The sequence below is a fragment of the Hypanus sabinus genome, chromosome 17 (assembly GCF_030144855.1).
Source record: "Hypanus sabinus isolate sHypSab1 chromosome 17, sHypSab1.hap1, whole genome shotgun sequence".
Lineage (NCBI taxonomy): Eukaryota > Metazoa > Chordata > Chondrichthyes > Myliobatiformes > Dasyatidae > Hypanus > Hypanus sabinus.
This window is the reverse complement of record NC_082722.1, coordinates 24,825,288-24,847,429: the sequence shown is the minus strand read 5'-3', so window position 1 is coordinate 24,847,429 and position 22,142 is coordinate 24,825,288. Positions and strand designations below refer to the sequence as shown.

The 22,142-nt window shown below is 39.5% G+C and overlaps 1 protein-coding gene across 4 annotated transcripts in view; it reads left to right on the top strand.

Moving 5' to 3' along the window:
• The window catches only part of psme3ip1 (proteasome activator subunit 3 interacting protein 1), a 131,987-nt gene that overhangs the window by 13,076 nt on the left and 96,769 nt on the right, over positions 1-22,142 (top strand). For 2 of the 4 annotated variants that reach the window (XM_059992687.1, XM_059992686.1), the window contains exon 2: positions 18,907-19,045. In XM_059992687.1, the coding sequence (XP_059848670.1) occupies positions 18,922-19,045 (124 nt within the window). In that variant the 5' untranslated portion in view covers positions 18,907-18,921. Of the gene's footprint in view, positions 1-6,001; positions 6,090-14,523; positions 14,610-18,906; positions 19,046-22,142 lie in introns of those variants that run through there. The other 2 variants (XM_059992688.1, XM_059992689.1) reach the window with 2 other exon arrangements.

Below are 22,142 nucleotides of genomic sequence, written 5' to 3'. Positions count from 1 at the left end.
CACACACTACGACTGTTTTTATGAAGTCTGTGAATTCGTTCAGGCCCTCTGAGTTCCTGAGCACTGCCCAGTCCACAGACTTGAAGCAATCCCGTAGCCACTCCTCTGGCTCCTGACCTGACTTCCGGAGCCTTGCTCTGTTAGCTTCTGCCAGTCTGTAGGTAGGAGGACAGCCAAATGATTAGATTTCCAAAATGCGGTCTAGGGATCAAACAGAAAGTATTCTTTATAAGTAGCATAGCAGTGGTTGAGTGTGCTGGCACCCCTGGAGCTGCATCTGATATGTTGGTAATAATTGGGCAGCGATATCTTCAAACAAGCCTGTTTGAAGTCCCCGACAATGATTTGAAAGGCGTCGGGGAAGGCTATTTCTTCTTTGCTGATGACATTACAATTTGTGGGGAAAAAAAATCACCAGGCAACTGATTTTCAGTTCTGAAGTAACAAAATATATTGGAACAATTTATCTCAATTTCTATATTAACCTGATAACCATCATCTCAATGTCATTAATCACTGATAGATTGGACAGTTGCTTTGCTTGCTTAAACATTGCCATATCCTCTCTCAGACTGTTGTGCATATATTAGATGAAGTATGCAATGGCTGTTGACTGTGGTACAAGAGAAGCTAGCTGCAGAAGTGAGGGAACCATGGAGCAGATTCGAGATTCATGTTTTTGATCATGCTAACAGCGAATTGAAATTCTGTCCAGTAAAATCACAAAGTTGTGATAGTATCAAGTTTATTCACCAGGTGGCGCTCCATCAGCATCCTTTCTAGTAACAGATTTTCACAAGTCTGAATACCATCCATCAAATTTATATGCAGCAGCCGCCTCTGTGGAATAAAAGGGCAATGATGTTTAATGAATTCATTAGTTGTTGTTTTTATGTAGCTTTTGTTTCCGTTATGGCAGTGCATTAAACAATGCGATCCTCCTGTTCTTTTGCTCTTAGCAAATTATCAAGCGTATTTATACTTGGCAAAATCTGCTTAAAATTTGAATAATTTTGACATTTTAATGCATTTATTTTGATTTTTCTCTGTGCATTTTTAGAGTGCACAAAATTAAGGGCAGCAGCAACAACAGGGACAAAAATTTTACTGCTTTTTAAGCTGCCTGATGTGACTGCTCACTCTTTTTCCCAACTTCAAGCAGACACTGCTGTACACCTGAATGGTGCAGTGAATAAATTCTTTGTGGTTGCCCTGTGAACCAAGTAGATCTAGCTAAACACTTGCTCCATTGGTTCAGCTGAATTTCAGGTTAATGGTGATCAGAATATTGATGGTGGTGCCATTGATTGACAAGAGTAGGTAGTTAGATTCCCTCTTGTCAGAGGTAGTTATTAATGGAAGCTTTTGTCCTGAGTCTTATTTACTACTAATTAGCTCATGGCTAAGTGCTGTCCACGTCTTGATACATGTTGAGGTATTGTGAATGCAATTGAATGTTATGCAGTCATTGGCAAATATATTTGTTTTGTATGACTCTATCCTCTGATGTGCTTTCCCTTTTAATGCCCATTTACTTTAGTTCAGTGTAATTTGATGGCATATTTGTTGAAATCCTAGCTTGATGCAAAGAGTAGGTGCACTTAGCTCTTTAGAGTTCATGTTTGGGCCAAGCCTGAAATGAGATCTGCAGCCGAATGGTCGTAGTAACACCCAAAATGGGTTTCAGTGAGTAACTAATTGGTGAATCTGCTGTTTATTGGCATTGTGACAACAGTTCAGTACTTTGATGATTGAAAGCAGAATGATGAGACGGTAATTAGCCAGATTGCATTTATCCTGCTTTGTGTGAATGGAATACATCTGGGTGATTTTCCACAATATCAAGTGGGTGCCAGCATTGCAACTTCATTGGAATGGTTTGGCTATGGGCATGTTTAGTTGTGGAAGGCAGTTTTTCAGCACTAGGATGTTGTATGGGCTCATATCTTTTGCTTGTGCTGATGACTTTTTAAAGGCTTTTGGGCTTCAAGTGCCATTTGTGGCAAGGCATATTTGAAAAATGGTCTAGATTCACATGAAACAGTGCAAATTTCCCTAAGAGCAATGTTCCTAATCATAACATTGTATTAAAATTTAACTTAAATGCCATTAGAAAAGATATCGTGAACCTTGTAATCTGCCTTTTATACAACATTGAAATACTCTGAATTTAACTACGGTAAGGTCCACTCACTAGTTTAAAGGAAAGAAAGCTTTTGATAATTGTTACATTGGATTACCACATGCTGTAATTTGGGATTTTGATTTTTGTGCTTTAATTTCACGAATACTTCCTAAAACCTAGAGTACTGTGTGAGGAAACATGGGATAGAAATGTTGTCCTTCATGAAATTAATTTTGTACTCTGCGGGCACATATCTCATTGCATTGAAAAATATGTATTCAATTTTCAATGTCATTATTTCACTATCTAATTTAAAGGAATTTATGAAAGGGAGTAATGTTTTTCTGTAACCTAATTTGATGTGACATCTCTAAAAAGCATGTGATTATTACTGTTGTAATGAATTCTCTAAATGAAAAGCTACATGAATAAAACAGTTTGAGAAAATAGCTTTCTGCTCATTTTACACATTATGAAATTTGATCAATTAAAAACCTGGTATTAAGTTCAATGTATTTCAATTACTTGGTTGCTGATTTTGAGAAATCACAGATCAATTAGAAAATGTCCTATTTAGAAATCTGTAGCACTTGAACAAAGGTATAGAAAACAGTAATGGGAGAAATTGTAATTATACATAGATAGCAGCAATTAACTGGAAAAGACGTAAAAAGATTTTTACTAAGAAATCGATTGAGGGAGATGGTTGAGGATTTAGTGAAAGTGAAGGATCTCATTTCAGATATTTATTGTTTACGGCAAGCCTATCTCTCAACATTTCCTGAACACCAGTGGAACAGCTAGGTGAAGATGGGTTAAGAGAATTTGAAAATTAACTTTTCCAGCCTTGAACATTAACACAGGAAGAGGTGAAAATTAAAGAGCTTTGCACAGTGGAGTTGCAGTGTTTGTCCCTTTTGTAAACGTGGTAACACAAAACTCTCAATTGTCCTTTATACTTGCTGATTCATAATGACTGGCAGTTAAACAGTGCCTCTTGCTTGCTTTTAGATACAGGTTTCCCCCACTATCCGAAGGTAGAGCATTCCTATGAAACCGTTTGTAAGCCGAAATGTCATAAAGTGAAGGAGCAATTACCATTAATTTATATGGGAAAAATTTTTGAGCGTTCCCAGACCAGAAAAAATAACCTACCAAATTACACACAAAACCTAAAATAACATGAAGATATAGTAAAAACAGGAATGATATGATAAATATACAGCCTATATAAAGTAGAAATATTGTATGTATGGTGTAGTTTCACTTATCAAAATCGGGAAGACAGTGAGCTAAAATCGATTTGGAGAAAAAAAAATCGGCATGTAAATGCATGTGCATGTACACACCTATGCATGTACACGCATATGTACACAACTGCCTGCACAAGGCTTCACGGTCATGGTAGTCTTTCTCGGGGTAAACACGCGTGTAAAGCGGACGTTTTTTTTGTAAAAGTGAAAATCCTCTTTGGTTAGTGAAATCGGGTGCTAACATAGGTCTTTCGTAACAGCGAGCTGTCGTAAAGCGAACGTTCAAAAAACGGGTGCCGCCTGTATATCCATGATCTCAAGCTGCCCCTTTTTTTAAATGCTTTCCAGCCCTGTATCCATCCAAGTGGTATCTGCTTTTCTGTTTTTGACCTCTATGCTGTGATCTTAGTGGCCTCTTCTATATTGCTTGCTCCCTTAATAAAGCAGCTAGCATAATCAGAGACACCATCCACCCTGGACGTTCTCTCTCCTCTGCTGTTCTCTCGGGCAGAAAATACAGAAGCCTGAAATCATGTGCCACCAGACTCAAGGAAAGCTTCTATCCTGCTGTTATAAGAATGGTTCCCTGCTATGATGAGGTGAATTTCTGACCTTACAATCTACCTTATTGTGATCATGCACGACACTTTCTTTGTAGCTGTTACACTTTTTTATGCATTCTGTTATTGCTTACCTTGTACTACCTCAAAGCACTGTGTAATGATTTGATTTGTATTAACAGTAATGCAGCTTAAGCTTTTCACTGTATTTTGGTACATGTGAGAATAAGAAACCAACTCCAATTCCATTTCCAAAGCCCTAAGCTTTGGAACTTCTGAAACATCTCTGCTTCTTCACTCCATTTTGTTCCTTTTAGATATGCTCTTTAAAGTCATCTACTTTGACCGATCCTTAGTACCTTTGTGCTAATATGTGATAATTTGATTCAGTAATGATCCTTTCATTGTTGGAATAATGTTCCTACATTAAAGGAAGCTATTGTGTGCAAACGTATCCTCTTCTTGTTTACCTTTACAGAATAATGTAAGAGATAACTTGACAGAAATATAGAGCTGAGGAGGTACTTGCCAACATTTCAGATTTCTTTATTGTGTTTTTATTTGATTTTTTTCCCTCCATGTTGTTAATATAAAGGAACATGTGAATGACCTTAAGGTAAGTAAATATTGTAAGTGGATAAATGTAAGTATTACATAACAGCTGGTAAGACATTTGAAAAGTCTGTGATTGAAGAGCTACTATGATGCTAAAAATCGTTTGGGAAGAGAATAGCTGTGTCAAGTGACCAAGTGGAGCAGAGTGGAGAATTTAATCATTTTAGTCCCAGTTGGGAAGTGAGTATTAGGGAATTTTCACCTTCATCATATCTTTTATCCCTAACCCGGGGGTCGGCAACCCGCGGCTCCGGAGCCGCATGTGGCTCTTTTACGTCTGTGCTGCGGCTCCCTGTTGCTTTGGGAAATAATTGGTTGTGGCGACCCTTTTCCTGGCACATCCGAACTGACTCACAATTAGATAGCCTACGGGGGTTTGCGAGCACAGAGCTTTGGAGCCTCTGCGCCATGGGGGGCAGGTTGAGGGAGGCTTAAAAGTGAGGCTGAAGATTTCGAATAAAGTTTTTTCCTTCGACTGCAGTTACCGACTCCGTGTCGTAATTTTAGCGCTGCGTGTAGCACACCGCTACATGGTCAGTATTTAATTAAAATGTATTTTATGTTAGTTTGTTAGTTTTTGAAATGTAAATCTAAATTTGAAGATTATGGTGATCTTGTACAATCTAAATAAGACTTTGTGGCGACCCATTTCCTGACACATCCGAACCGGCTCACAATTAGCCAGCGTTCAGGCTAAGGGAGATAGCCTACGGGGGTTTGTGAGTACGTGTCTTTTGCAGCATCCGCGCCCATGGGGGGCGGGTTGAGGGAGGCTTAAAAGCAAGGCTGTTTAGTTCGAATAAAGCTATCTTTGACTGCAGTTTACTGACTGCGTGTAGCAACCGCTACAACGTGTTTTTATCGCTGGCTGTCCAGAGGGGAGGTGCTGAAACGCTTTGTCGCGTGTCTGGAAGAAGTGAAAACTTTCCTGGGCAGCAAAGGGCTCACCTTTCCTGAGCTGGAACAGCCAGAGTGGCTGGAAAAGCTACACTTCATGGTAGACATAAAAGCGCACCTGAACACGCTGAACACAGCTCTTCAACGGGGTAAGGACGTACAGCCCTGCACATGTTGGAGGATGTTTTGGCATTCGAGCGCAAGTTGACGTTGCTTGCCAGAGATTTACAGAAAGGCACATTGTCTCACTTCCCCAATTTGAGAGAGTTCAAAAAAGGTCACGACATGATAAATTTGGAGTATTTACATTGGGCAATCATCGCAATGCAAACATCGTTTGGGAAACGCTTCTGTGAGTTCAGAGAGGAAAAAAACACATTATCCTTCCTGGTCACTCCCCTAAGCATCGATCCATCCCTACTGAATACGACTGCATTGTCAGGTGTGAGTCAACCTGAACAAGGATGATAAATATTTTAATTGCCTATTATTTTACGTATATTCATATGCTTTCATTGTTCAGTGAAATAGTCCTTTTATTTTTCAGGTTGACAGCTGGCTGACGTTATTTTTGGTTTGCTGCTGGCGGCAAATTTAAGTTTGGCGTTTTTCATAAATACAAGAAGGACTCAAATAGACGTTGAGTATTTTACTTAAAAGTAACCTTCAACCCAACGTCTTTTTTTCGGAGGTCAACATGTTTTTGTTGCATGCAGAAATGTAATTTCGTTTTCTCTGCAGGAGTTCATCAATTTCATAAATGCAACACATTATAGTTTGTTTATACATAGCATAAAGGCAAAACAAAACGTTGTATGCAGTGTTATTTCATTTTAAATGTCAAACGGATTTTGCGGCTCCCAGTGTTTTCTTTTCTTTGGGAAACGGGTCCAAGTGGCTCTTTCAGTGGTAAAGGTTGCTGACCCCTGCCCTAACCAGTCAAGCCATACCACAGCACACTCTGAATTAGAGATGGCGTTCCTATTCCACAATTAAGCACAGATACCTTCATCCTGGCACAGCAGAACATTTTGCCGTGTTCATGGATGCTTTATATGGCCATTAAATGGGATAGCAAACATATTGGACTTACCGATACCCCAGGTTTCAAATCCCCAGCTCCCACATGATCTTTGATTCATTCTAAAATGAGTCGATTAAACTAAATTCTTCACAGACAAAAATAAAGAATTAGTTGATCACAAATTATCACATATTAGCACAAATGTTAACATTTTTATGTTGTGATTAGGTTTTTAAATGGTTAAGTTGAAGTTCATATGAGAAAATAGGTAACTATTGTATTTGTTTCATAAAATATGAAATTTTACTAATCTAGTTTGAGTTGAAGTAAAAAGTTATTTCATCTCTGTGTTTTAAAGTGGCACGCAGAGATCCAAAGCCTTAAATCAGTGCCTTGAAACGGTATTCAGCTCCCATAACTATTCTCACATTTTACTATTTCATTTCTAAATTTAAAGTATTTTGAAGTGGGATTTTTTTGAGCTAATCTACAAAATATTGTGCATGTCAACTCAAAAGAAAAATATCTAAAACAAATACCAATTTACCTGTCGTCAATTTACCAAATTAAAAACCAAATCTGTGAGGCTGACAAAGTATTTAACCCGTTTGTAATTATTACACTAACTTTCCTCAGGTACAATACTGTTTATTACTTTACCAAAATCACCCAGTTTGTTGATGTAGAAAATTGGGGGATCACCTGTTTTCAATGAGTTCATAAGAATAAATAGCCCCCCTCTTTGTAAGGTCTAATGGAATGGTAGATTTTCAATAAAATGAAGACAAAAGTGCGTTCAAGACAAGTCAGGAAGTGATAATAGAGGAGCATAAACCTGGGGAAGGGTAGAAGACCATTTCAAAGGCACTGAACACACCTCAGAACTCAGTGCAGTCCATCATGAAAAAGTGGAAAGCTATGAAATGGCAGTCACACTGCCTAGGTCAGACCACCCCTTCTAAAACTTAGTTGCCAGAGAAGAATGGCACTTGCAAGAGAGGCTATTGTGACAACAACAGTAACTGAGTGAGCTGCAGATGGAGATGAAGTTCATGGCTCCACAATCTCTAAGGCCTTGCACAAAAAGGGTATTTTTAAGTGGAAAAGTGGCAAGGAAGAAGCCCTGGTTGAAAAAAAAACACATATCCTTGCACGTAAAGACTTTGCAAAGCATCACTTAGAAGATACTGTAAAGAATGTGGAAGGAGGTCTTGTGAATGGATGAAACTAAAGTGGAAATTTTTGGCCTCAACGCTAGCTGGTAGGTGTGGCATTAATCTAATATTGTGCAGCAGCCAGGAAGCAGCATCCCTACTGTAAAGTCTGGTGGAGGTAGCATCATGCTGTGGCGATGCTCTTCAGCAGCAAAGACGGGAAATCTGGTCAGGATTGATGGAAAGATGAATGCTGTTAAATATAGAGAGATCCTGGATTAAAAATCTGCTATCCTCTGCCAGAAGCCTAAACTGTGGAGAAAGTTCATCTTTCATCAGGACAACAACCCAAAGCACACTGCCAGAGCAACCATGAAGTGGCTTCGAATGAAGAAAATTGTTGTCCTTGCATGGCCTAGTCAAAGTTTGACCTTAACTCAATTGAACATATCCAGCAAGACCTCAAGATCTCTGTTCACTGCCACTCCCCAACTAACTTGGCACAGTTTCAGCAATTTTACAAGGAGGACTGGGAAAATATTGCTCTATTGTGCAGAGCTAATAGAGACTTATCGAAAAAGACTACTAGCTGTAATAGCTGCAAGTGATGGTTCAGCTAAGTACTGAGCAAGAGAGGATGAATACTTTGAATTGCTGACATTTCAGCTTTTGTTTTTAGTTGTTTATGCTTTACAATTTTTGGTTTTTGGGGTTTTGTTAGGGAGGGGGATAGAAGCATGTTATTCACACGAAAGAAATTTCAGTTAACTGGATCAAAATCCCTGGTTATAATACTCATGTGAATAAAGGGTTGGGGGCTGAATACTTTTTACAAAGCACTGTATAGACAACAAATTAGGCATTAGTAAAAGTAACTTACATTTGTTTTTCTCTGTTGGGACACGGGTTAATTTTGCTTAAATGTCAGCTTAAACAACGTTAACCTTCATTTAGCTTTTGAATTTGTTTTAACTTTCAGCAGAAATTTCCCAGTGGTACATTTTTCTAGCAATGATAATCTATTTGCATGTCAGTCTCCTGCTGTGCTTTATTTTTGTTTTCTTTTGGTTCTGAAATGCGTCTTTACTTTATGAGAACAGCTCACAGAGATTTGTTTCTTTCCTCTCATCTTTACTTATCATCCTTATTCACAAATAGATTTTCTTAGAATGCCCTCTGCCCCCTTCCTCCCCTCTGAAGTTGCTGCTTGGTGTCTGTGCATGAAAGGAAAATTTATTTTCCAACCAATTTGTTTTAGTGGTGACAGACTTGCATAATATTATCCTAAGGGCCACGTTCTGGAATGTTCACTTTTGGCATGTTCTTAATGAAGTACTGTACGTGTACTTTCTAGATATCTTGAAGAGTTTCATAATGAATTTCCAAATGCAGTCACTGCTGTAACATAGGAATCATTGTAAGTAATACACTGAAAGTTAGATTCAGTAAATAACAGGACAGCAAATCTTCTGGTACTTTATCTCACTAAGTCCGGTTGAGGAATAGGACTTCTTATTCCCCTTCCACTGATCCGAATTAACACGTTTTCCTCAGTAATCAATGAATACCAAAAAAAAAAGGCAAGAATATATATGGAAGTCATGACTTTTCAGTTGTTTAAGGGAAAAAGATTTGGATTCTTGGAAGCTGTTGTTTCTGAGCAACATGTTCTGATGTAGGATAAGTGGATCTCTTTGCTAAGGGGGAAAATGTTTTTCCCCTTAGCAGGCATTTATGACCAGAGGATGTAGATTTAAGATGAGGAGACTCCGAGGGATTGGATGAGGAATTCCTTTCATCCAGAATGATGTTGAAATTTAGAACGTGCTGGACCTGGAACAGAAGTCCAGAGCACTTTAAATGCCATAGGGTAGAGAACTATGGGCCACGTGTTGGAGAATGGGATTACTATAGATACTTGGTTGGCATGGAAACACTGGGCAGATAGAGCTGCTACCTTGCAGCTTTACTAGATGCCTTCAGCCCTGACGTCCAGCGCTGTTCAGTTTGCACGTTTTTCTGTGAACACGTTATTTTCCTCTGGATGTTCTGGTTTCCTCCCACATCCTAAAATTACGTTAGGTAGCTATCTGCTGAAAATTGTCCACAAGTGTATGGTTAACTAGAAGAAGAATCTGAGAATGGAGTGTGAGGTGTTCAGGTAGAGTGGAGTAGAGGCTTTGATGGGAATGTGTGGAGAATAAAAGGAGATTACTATAAGTTGGTGCCTGATGATCAGCATAAACTCGGTGGGTTGAGGGACCCTTTTCATGCAGTATAATTTTGATTCTGTAACTTTGACTTTCTTGACACTATGTTCAGAAGTGGAGATATCAATTGTTGATTCCTTAACATTCAACTCTATATGCATCTTTGTAGCCTACAGCTAGCAAGTCCTGAAAACATTTGGGTGTGAGCTGCTGACTGGGAAAATAACATTCTCAATATGCCAGACACTGGTCATTTACAAAAAGAGAGAACTACCTGACCTGCTGTTGCCATTTAGGACCATTACCATAACTGAAATCCACCACCGTGAATCTTCTGGGACTCATTTGACTGGCCAGAAGCTGAACCGGGTCATTGGCATGCACATTCTGATGTGCAAGAACTTTGTATCAAGTGACACCTCAGAGTAATCAACTAGGCCCAGGATGATGGAATAATCTCCCTTCTCCCCCCCACAACTCTCAGGAAGCTTGATGTTATCCTGTTCAATTCGTACTGCTTTGATTACCCCCCCCCCCCCACTACTGCACAATGTCCACAGGACAAATCATATTTAAATTGCACTGTTTTTGTATTTTGCCTTGGCTACTGTGATAGCACCTTGCAAGCATGCATGTTCTGTCGGGGGGGGGGGGGGGTGAGATTCTGGTACATGATAAAACTGCCACCTGAATATTCCATTCCAAGTTGCACACAATCTTTGTTGGGAAATACTGTTTTTAACTATCACTCTCTTTGCTGTCCTTGATCAATAGGACTAGGGGGGCAACTTTACCAGAAGTTCTGCTGTGGTCCAAGAAGTGGTTTATCATCACTTTTAAATGCTGTTAATCATGGGCAATAAATGCTGGCCTTGCCAGTCATGCCCAGATGGCAAAGCAAAAGAGAAAATACAAACAAATCAGATCATGTGGCTATTTGGCCTCATTTCAAAACTTCACTGTACCTTGGCACAGAGTCCTGATGAAGGGTCTTGGCCGGAAATATTGACTGTTTATTCCTTTCTGTGGATGTTGCCTGACCTGCTGAGTTCCACCCATATTCTCTTTTACTCTGGATTTCCAGCATTGCAGAATCCCTTGTGTTTATCATTTCAGAAATGGTACCAGTTAATGAGTGCATAATAGAGGCCATACTTAAGGAAGTAGGCAATCAAAATAGTTTTCTATTAATTGTCAGTGTTACTTCTCCATGTTGTGGAATAATAAGTATAGAGCTTTATGTTTGACTTTAGGTTGGTACTTCTCATCTCAGCAATGCTGATGCTAATTTCATTGTCACTGCTGTGGTTGGTGAAGGTTGAGTACAAGGGTATGAATTTGGGTACAGTATTTACAATCACCGGAGATGACTCTGGTATTCTCCCTGACTGCGCCCCACCCCCCCACCAGCTACTGAAGGGACAAGTTTGTCGTTTGCTTGAGCAAAGCTCTTGATCTGGAATTGGGTATCAGACTTGTACATTTCAAAGTCTGTCCGAAGTGTATCTCAGATTAAAACATGAGATTTTAGTTTAGGATGAGCCTCCCAGTTGAGCATGTGTGGAATTGCATCATTTTGGTGCTATTGGTGAAAATTTGTTGGAGAGTGGAAATGAAGATACTGAATCAGAATCAGGTTTATTATCAACGGCATTCTTCACGAAATCTGTTAATTTAGCGTCAGTACAATGCAATACATAATAATATAGAAAAAAAAAACTTAATAAGTAAGTAAACACGAGGAAATCTGCAGATGCTGGAAATTCAAACAACACCACACACGAAATGCTGGTCGAACACAGCAGGCCAGGCAGCATCTATAGTGAGAAGCGCTGTCGACGTTTCGGGCCGAGACCCTTCGTCAGGACTAACCGAAAGGAAAGATGGTAAGAGATTTGAAAGTAGTGGGGGGAGGGGGAAATGCAAAATGATAGAAGACCGGGGTGGGATGAAGCTAACAGCTAGAAAGGTGATTGGTGAAAGTGATACAGAGCTGGAGAAGGGTAAGGATCATGGGGTGGGAGGCCTCAGGAGAAAGAAAGGAGGGGGGGGGGGGAGAACAGGCAAACAACTAAATATGTCAGGGATGGGGTAAGAAGGGGAGGTCCAAGAAGTAAGAAGTCCAACGTATAATTCTCTGTAACTTCCACCACCTCCAACAGGATCCCACTACCAAGCTCATTTTTCCCTCCCACCCCCCTTTCTGCTTTTCACAGGGATCGCTCGCTACGCGACTCCCTTGTCCACTCATCCCCCCCCCCCCCCATCCCTTCCCACCGATCTCCCTCCTGGCACTTTTCCTTGTAAACGGAACAAGTGCTACACCTGCCATTACACTTCCTCCCTCACCACCATTCAGAGCTCCAGACAGTCCTTCCAGGTGAGGCAACACTTCACCTGTGAGTTGGCTGGTGTGATATACTGCATCCGGTGCTCCCGGTGTGGCCTTTTATATATTGGTGAGACCCGACGCAGACTGGGAGACCATTTCGCTGAACACTGACGCTCTGTCTGCCAGAGAAAGCAGGATCTCTCAGTGGCCACACATTTTAATTTCACGTCCCATTCCCGTTCTGATATGTCTATCCATGGCCTCCTTTATTGTCAAAATGAATCCAAACTCAGGTTGGAGGAACAACACCTTATATACTGGCTGGGTAGCCTCCAACCTGATGGCATGAACATTGACTTCTCTAACTTCCGTTAATTCCCCTCCTCCCCTTCTTACCCCATCCCTGACATATTTAGTTGTTTGCCTGTTCTCCATTTCCCTCTGGTACTCCCCCCCTCCTTTCTTTCTCCTGAGGCCTCCCGTCCCATGATCCTTTCCCTTCTCCAGCTATGTATCACCTTTCCAGCTCAGCTTCATCCCACCCCCTCCGGTCTTCTCCTATCATTTTGCATTTCCCCCTCCCCCCACCCCCCACTTTCAAATCTCTTACTATCTTTCCTTTCGGTTAGTCCTGACGAAGGGTCTTGGCCCGAAACGTCTCCAGTGATTCTCCCTATAGATGCTGCCTGGCCTGCTGTGTTCCATCAACAGTTTGTGTGTGTTGTTGTTTTAATAAATAAGTAAATCAATTGCAGTAAGTGTATATATGTTTATTTAAGCAATTAGGTTAAAAATAGTGGTTAACAGAAATAATATTTTTTTAAAAAGGTGAGGCAGAGTTTATGGGCTCAATGTCCACTTAGGAATCATATAGCAGAGGGGAAGAAGCTGTTCCTGAATCACTGAGTGTTGTGAGAATTGTGAAAGAAGCCTTCACTGCATATGACTGAAGAAGCCTTTAATTAGGTTGATAAAAACAAGAAGCTGTGTAGTTTTATGTTCCCAGCATTTCCCCACAACTGTATTGATATCTTGAGGTCTCGTTGGAAATCATTTTAAATAGCAACACACTTTGCAGTGGCAAAGATTAAGGATTTTGTAGCTCAAAGGACCCAGTAGAAATTTAACTTGCAGCAAGTATGGTGCACCACAAGTTCTGAAAGTATGGAAAACCACACTGAATTAATCCAATGTGATTGGGCATAAGCAAAGAGGGAAAACCAGAGTTATTGATAATATTTATCATGGATTTAATGTATTTTTGAAACCGCATTCTTGATGTATTTAAATTGAAGAAAAGAATGAACTAATTGCAGTTTCAGTTTTTCAGTATCACCAGAGAACTGTGGTTTTAGGAGGCTTTGATTCAGAATTGGTAGAAAAAATGTCAAGGCTTGGTTAATTTGTTGGGTTTGCATGTGGAGTGATGCATGAGTGGAGCTGGTCACCAGGAAGTCGGCAGAGGCAAGGAATGTTAGTTTTAAGCAGATCAATAAGAGTGGTGAAATACTCTTCGCATCTTTTAACCTGTCTGGGATGGGGTGAATGGTCACCTTTGGTCATGTACAATACTGAGTAATTTAAGAGATCCGGAGGGGTGGATCAAGTTAATCATGATTTGATGTATAATGTTTAGTAAGTGTTTATTCTGTGACTTGCTTGATTGTCTTATGAAGGTTGGGTTTCATAGTTTTACTCCTAGAGTGGTCTTTAATCATTTGTCTATTCAGTTCAGAGTTAGGTAAAAGTTCGACTTCTAAACTTGCCTTTTTTATACGTTCAAAATTAGTGCAGCTTTGCACTGTTGCTTATTATAATGATCAGGTGCTAATTTCTAGATGTAGCCAAAAGTTGGAAGAATTGATGTGTGTTCATGTTCGCTGTGAGTGTTCACAACTTCACACTTTGTTTTCTTAAACTTTTGATGACATAAGGAGATTCACCACGTCATGGATACAAACCTTTGGCTCCAAGCTTAGGTGGCATCGCTGAAACTCTGGGGATTGTCATGATATGCTTGGAATACAGTGACTAACATAGAATTTTTAAATATTTTATTTATCTGCACTTCACTCTAAATGAGTTATTCTGTGAAGTACCAAGCTTTTCCTTTATAGGCATTATTGCTTTTCAATAGATGGAGTATATCTGTCCTGTGGATTCTCTTACTCTGCACAGTGTTGCAATGTGACTTGTTGGTAATTAGCTCCTCTTTAACATCATGTATTTTGTATGCTGGAGTTGTTGTTTGAGTGGTCGCCATTTTGTCTGTAGAATTTAAATGCTTGAGAATATTTCATTATTGTGAAATTATGGGTTCCGTTAGTGGAATATAATGTCTTTTTTACTGTTTAGGTATTAGTTTTCTCATTCATTTTGTAAAATGAAAAAAATTGGACGCCCACTGAAATGATGAAGCATACACGATATGCCCTGGAGGTACTTGTCATGAGAAAACTTAAATTTGTGTAATTTCTACTCATATATTTTAACATCTTTTTAATATTGTACATCATTCAATTCTGAGTGAGCAAAACATACAGGATGATTTATTTGGTTAGCATGTGTTACCTCTGGCTTGTCTTTTATAATTGCATTAATTTTGAGATTATTCTGCTTGGCTCACAAAATGAGATTGTATGTAGTCACCATGTTCCTACTGTAGTCATCAAGTGCCTAATAAGCACAGACAACCCTCTTGTGAATCATTTGCATTTATTCACAAGGAACACCAAAGATGCCTAACAGAGAGAAGGACACAAGTGTGTTTTAACAACTTTAAGCTCTTTTTAAAAAAAAGTAAATAAAATTAACCACAAAATTCAATTTGCAATTAGAAGGAAATGGAATAAAAACTAATTCAATATAATGGGCCCTTATCTGTCAGAGAGATGTTATTGTAACAAAATGACTCATTCTGTGGGAGCAAGGGAGCACATGTTATAAAATAGTTTGATGGATAATAAATTTCATTTTATGTATGGTGCCTTTAACACAAGATGTCACAAGTGATAACCAGCATTATCAAATACAAATGGACCATTATAAGGTATGAGAGCAGAAGCCGGCAAAGTTGGCTTCTGAATAAGAAGTTGAGAGGTGGTGAGATTTAGAGAGGAGATTCTAGGGCTTAGTTCCAGTTAGTTAAAGGTACATTTAGAAAGTGACAAACATTGTTTTTTGTTGAAGAGCCTAGACCACAGAGTGTAGAGAAATCGGAGGGTTTGGAGTCTGAGGTTGGGGAGGCCATTGAGAGATTTGGAAATGAGTTTGAGAATTCACTAATTTTGGTCAGTGAACGTAGAGGAGAGAGCTGAATGGATATTGGCGGGATCAATAATGATATAATGGAATCATAGTATGGCCAAGTTCATAATGTGGGAAAGGTCTTTGAATTAGCCAATATTTATGAAAGCAAAATAATGTGTCTTCCAGCTGAATAATTAGACATTCTGACAACTCACACAAAATGCTGGTGGAACACAGCAGGCCAGGCAGCATCTATAGGGAGAAGCACCGTCGACGTTTTGGGCCGAGACCCTTCATCAGGACTGGGTCAGTGCTTCAGTGCTAGGACAGTGCTTCTCCCTATAGATGCTGCTTGGCCTGCTGTGTTCCACCAGCATTTTGTGTGTGTTTGAATTTCCAGCATCTGCAGATTTCCTCGTGTTTGCTAATTAGACATTCTGTCTGTTTTTTGATAGAAAACACGCTGGCATTGGGGAAAATTCTGTACCTCCCTCTGCAACGAGTTCCTTGACTTCTTCACCAGGAGACCACAGTTAGTGCAGATAGGAAATAACATCTTTGCCTCACTGACTATCAGCACTGGCCCATCTCAAGAATGTGTGCTTAACCCACTGCTCTACTCTCTGTACACTCATGGCTGTGTGGCTAGGTAGAGTTTCAGTGCCAACTAAAAATTTGCTGACGACACAACTATTGTTGGTGGAATTTCAGGTGCTGACCAATGAGATAGATCAGCTGGTTAATGGTCTTGCAACAACAACCTTGCACTCAATGTCACTCAGACTAAGGGGCTGATGGTGGGCTTCAGGAACAGGAAGTCAAGGGAACATTCACCAGTCTTCATGTGGAAAGGGTGAGCAGTTGAAGCTTCTGGATATCAACATCTCTGAAGATCAATCCTTGGCCGAACATATTGATGCAATTACAAAGAAAGCACGACAACAGCTATATTTAATTTGGAGTTTAAGGAGACTTGGTTTGTCACCAGAGACTCTTGCAAATTTCTGCAGCTGTACTGTGTAGAGCATTTTAACATTGCATCACCATGTGGTGTGGAGGGCAACTGTACAAGATAGGAAAAAAGCTGCAGAAAATTATAAGCTTGATCATCCCCATCATGGGCACTAACCTGCCCGCATTGAGGACATCTTCAAAAGGAGATGCCCCAAAAAGGCGATATTAAGGTCCCCCATTACCCAGGAATGTCCTCTTCACATTGCAACCGTAAGGAGAACGTACAGGAGCCTGAAGACTCAATGTTTTCAGAACAGCTTCTTCTCCTCTGTCATCAGATTACTGAATGGGCAATGAACTCATGTACACTACCTTACTTTTTTTCCCTATTTTGCTCTCACACTACCTAATTAATTTAAATATATAGTTCTTATTGCAAATTATAGTTTTTTATTATTGTGCTGTTACCATAAAACAACAATTTTCACAACACTTGGCAGTATTATTAAACCTAATTCTGATTTTGAAGCATCTTCTTGCTATAACGTTTAATTTACTTGTGCATTTCTGGGTTGTCACTCTGTGGATTCCTTTGAGTTTGAACATGGCTCTACTTGTCCAAAATGTAGTTTTTATTTACTCTGTCATTCTTTATTATAAACATTGATAATTGAAACTTTTTTTAAGGCAGGGACTCTATATGCTAGAAATAGATGAGTACATGTAATCTGTGAAGGTAATGAATTCAGTATTGACATTCAAGATACAGAATTTGAATAATGCAGCAGACCTTTAGAGTGGAAATGAATACAAGAGAATTTCAATTTATATTTGCAGATTTCTACCTTTGTCACCTGATAATGAGAATCAATAGAAGTAAAGTAGTTTGGTGGAGAGGATGGGAATTAAAGTTAATCTTTTTCCTGAAGGTATTCCTTTCATCAAATGGCAACTACCTGATTTTTTTTCAGTCACAACTTCATCCTTTGGTCTTAATTTCCTATTCAATTGAATGGTCCGTTCATTAATTAATGATGAATGAAAGGAGCCACCTACCAGTTGTGGTTTCCCCAACAGAAGATGGTTATTTCCTCAGATTAGAATCAGAATCAGGTTTTTTATCACCGGCATGTTACGTGAAATTTGTTAACTTAGCAGCAGCAGTTCAATGCAATACACAATCTAGCAGAGAGAGAGAAAAAAATAAAATAAAACATAATAAGTAAACAAGTAAATCAATTACATATATTGAATAGATTATTTTAAATGAGCAAAAACAGGATTACTGTATATTGAAAACAGTGTGGTATTGTCCAAAGCTTCAAAGTCCATTTAGGAATCAGATGGCAGAGGGGAAGAAGCTTTTCCTGAATCGCTGAGTGTGTGCCTTCAGGCTTCTGCATCTCCTACCTGATGGTAACAGTGAGAAAAGTTCATGCCCTGGGTGCTGGAGGTCCTTAATAATGGAGGCTGCCTCTAAAGATGTCCTGGGTACTTTGTAGACCAGTGCCCAAAATGGAGCTGACTAGATTTACAACCTTCTGCAGCTTCTTTTGGACCTGTTCAGTAGCCCCTCCATACCAGACAGTGATGCAGTCTGTCAGAATGCTCTCCATGGTATAACTATCGAAGTTTTTGAGCATATTTGCTGACATGACGAATTGTTTCAAACTCCTAATAAAGTATAGCCGCAGTCTTGCCTTCTTTATGACTACATCAATATGTTGGGACCTGGGTAGATCCTCAGAGATCTTGACACCCAGGAACTTGAAGCTGCTCACTCTCTCCACTTCTGATCCCTCTGAGGATTGGTATGTGTTTATTTTCTTAGTTTTATTATTTATAATATTTGAGTGGTAAAATATAAAGAGTAAATTTTTAAAAAATTTTTTTCAGTTGACAATAGGACTTGCTCAATAATTTTCTTTTGCATGCCTTTGGCCTTAACTGTCTTCACATATTTATTTAATTTAACATAACTTTCAGCCAGCTTCTGTGGCTGTCTTCATTGCACATCCTAAAGTTCCACTAAATTGCTGTTAAAAATAATATGATAGTTTCAAAGTACAAATAGTTGTCAATGCATATTTGAATATTACAGTGGGATTAGAAGGGCAAAGGACATCTTTGCCAAGGTATTGGTAGGAATGGAGTTCTTGCACACAAGGTGGAGGAAAACGATCTATTTCAATGTGGAAAGAGCATCTGACTGAAAACACAATCTGGATGCTTTGCAACACACAAGAAGTACTGTAGGAACTCGGGTCAGGCAGCATCTATGGAAAAGAACAAACAGGCAGCATCTTGGGCCAGGACCCTTCTTCAGGACTGAAATGGGAGGGGCAAGATGCATGTGTTCACTCTTTGAGTGCCCAGTCTTGAATTCTGTGTTGGAGAATTAAATCAGTGGGTTTGGAAACTTTTAACACAATGATAGTTTTTAGGTGAGGTCAGTGTTCAATTTTTTTAGTGCTTTGTGTTGGCAAATTAAATGGACAGCAGTAACTGTCAAATTTATTTAATTGTTTTGCAGTCTTTTCATTGAAGAATGGCTAGTGGAACTGAAGATGGCCACATAAAGAAGCGGTTTGTAACTGAGGCTGAATTAGAGGAAAGGCGCAAAGTGAGACAGGAAGAATGGGAAAAGGTTCGAAAGCCTGACGATCCTGAAGGTACAGCACCATGTTCTGAGATGTTTTTGTGTACCTGACCTTGTGAAGAATATGTAAAAGGGTGTGGAGCAAAAACTTCACAATTTGCTGATTGTCACATTGACACAAGAGGTGCTGTTACATTGAGGAATCTGCTCATATTTTTTTCCATTTTGTGTCCTTTGTTTATCCATGTCACTTAATTATTTTTGGTTTTGCATTTATTAAAGAAGAAATCTATTCTGATTGTTAAATTGGATCTGAAACCAGGTGCAAAGGTAAAAAAGTAGAAGTAACTAATTTTAAAGGAATAGAAGAGACAATGAGCTAAATCCTCTTCACAAACAGTTGCTATTTCAATTATTATTAAAGACATTCATTTCTGGTTATTACTTTTGATTAAACTCTTAAGTGTTGCTTTGAAGGCAGCTGTGTTATGCAGCGGTTTTGTGACCTGAGAGGCAGACAAAATAATTTGTGTTGCTTCCCCCCCACCCCCCTTTTTTTGTTGGAGATGCCAACTACGATGTTACACCTGTGACCAGTGTTGTTTTCATTGAGACAGTCACTATTCGTTGTATTGAAGTTGCGTTGAAAGATCATTTACCTGAAACATAACTTGTTCCTTTTCTCCATATCTTAATACCTCTAAATACCACTCTTCATGTCATCCAACTCTTCAGTTTATGTCGTGATCTGTGTACTACTTGTTCCTTTGGCAGTAAGTGTAATCTTCTCAGAGCAATCAATGCTCTTGCAAATCTTTATGTCAACTAGGGTTGTTGCTTCATTGTAATTAGTGTCCATTCTGTTTGAATTAACTTGTTCCAGCACTTAATAAAGCAGCTCAAAACCTGGAACATTGTTAACATTAACAGTTTGATGACAAAGACAGAATTACAGGAGGGAAAAATGCTTACTTTCTGCTGTGAAACAGATTTAAATTTTCAGTTTCCATGTTGATTGAAAGAGTAAATAGAATATAAATTTACCCTGCTTAAAAAGTCGTATATCAGCCCTTGAGAGTATGTGTGACTATGGCAACTGTCCAAAATCATCCTTATAAGATGTTCCTCTTGATCCATATCCAACTGGCAACACTTCTCTCTCTCCATCAGGAAGGGAATTTCTTCTTTAGTTCATTAATGAAAAATATGCTCATGTAATAGTTTGGAAATTCCTTCCCACAGTGCAGTCCACAGCTGAGCAAATGTCTTGTCCTGTGTTTTGCTTTCCCAACGCTGAGGCTGGTTCAGAGGAGATCCTGATCCCTGGGTTGGTGGGGGGGGGGGGGGGTGGAGGGAGATGTGGGGAGTGGGAATGGAAGTATGATGCGAGAATAAAAGCTGATGGAACTTGGGTTTACATTCTTGTAAAGAAGTTACCGCAATTAAGAAATTTTGCAGGGGAAAATATAATTTCACAGTGAGCATACTAGGTTTTAAAACAATATCCTGCTTTTGACCTCTTGTTTAATCTGGAAACCAATCCCCTGTAAAACATTTCTCCTGGTATTATTAACAAATTCTTGAAGTTGTCTGAATTTGCTCCTGTGCTCTTAACTTTGGAAATGCTGGTTTAAGAAACAGACACATTTTGCTGAGAACTAGACTCTTTACAAGAATTTTGGAAATGCATTACTCTTACCAACAGATAAGAAACTCTAATTCATTTCAATCCAGCTTCTTTGATTATTGTGACCTGAGTCTATAGACTATTTCCCATTAAGTTATTGACTTTTGTTATCAATGTTTTGGCCTCCAGTTGAATGAATAGACTTGTGTTTCACAGCTTCACTTTTCTTGCTGTTCTGACAATGAAGGAAATTCATGGCAATGCTTAGAGCAGTTCAGAGTGAAGATATGAGCAGCACTGTGATAGACTCAGTGACCATTTCTATTAGTTACTTTTTGTACCTGATAAAGAGACCAGTGAGTGTATATGCTCATCTGCAGCTGTAGCTTATCCACTTCAAGGTTCGAAGAGTTGTGCATGCAGAGGTACTCTCTGTACACCATTGTTGTAACCTGTGGTTATATGAGTTATATAGAACATAGAATAGTACAGCACAGTACAGGCCCTTTGGCCCACAATGTTGTGCCGACCCTTAAACACTGCCTCCCATATATTCCCCCACCTTAAATTCTTCCATATACCTGCCTCTTAAATTTCACTAGTGTATCTGCCTCCACTACAGACTCGGGCAGTGCATTCCATGCACCAACCACTATCTGAGTAAAAAACCTTCCTCAAATATCCTCCTTGAACTTCCAACCCCTTACCTTAAAGCCATGTCCTCTTGTATTCAGCAGTGGTGCCCTGGGGAAGAGGCACTGGCTGTCCACTCTATCTATTCCTCTTAATATCTTGTATACCTCTATCATGTCTCCTCTCATCCTCCTTCTCTCCAAAGAGTAAAGCCCTAGCTCCCTTAATCTCTGATCATAATCCCTACTGTCTAAACCAGGCAGCATCCTGGTAAATCTCCTCTGTACCCTTTACAATGCTTCCACATCCTTTCTATAGTGAGGTGACCAGAAATGGGCAGAGTACTCCAAGTGTGGCCTAACCAGGGGTTTATAGAGCTGCATTATTACCTCGCGACTCTTAAATTCTATCCTTTGACTTATGAAAGCTAACACCCCATAAGCTTTCTTAACTACCCTATCTACCTGTGAGGCAACTTTCAGGGATCTATGGACATGTACCCCCAGATCTCTCTGCTCCTCCACACTACCAAGTATCCTGCCATTTACTTTGTACTCTGCCTTGGAGTTTGTCCTTCCAAAGTGTACCACCTCACACTTCTCCGGGTTGAACTCCATCTGCCACTTGCTCTTGCCTTCTTGCCAGCTTGAACCAGTCTGACCATTATCCCCGACATCTTATTAACAAGGTGTTTTCACACACACAACTGCTGCTCACTGCATGTTTTTTTGTTTTTCACACCATACTCTGTAAACTCTAGAGACTGCTGTGTGTCAAAATCCCAGGAGATCAGCAGTTTCTGAGATACTCAAACCACCTCAATTGGCACCAACAATCATTCCATGGTCAAAGTCACTTAGATCATACTTCTTCCTCATTTTGATATTTGTTCTGAACAACAACTGAACCT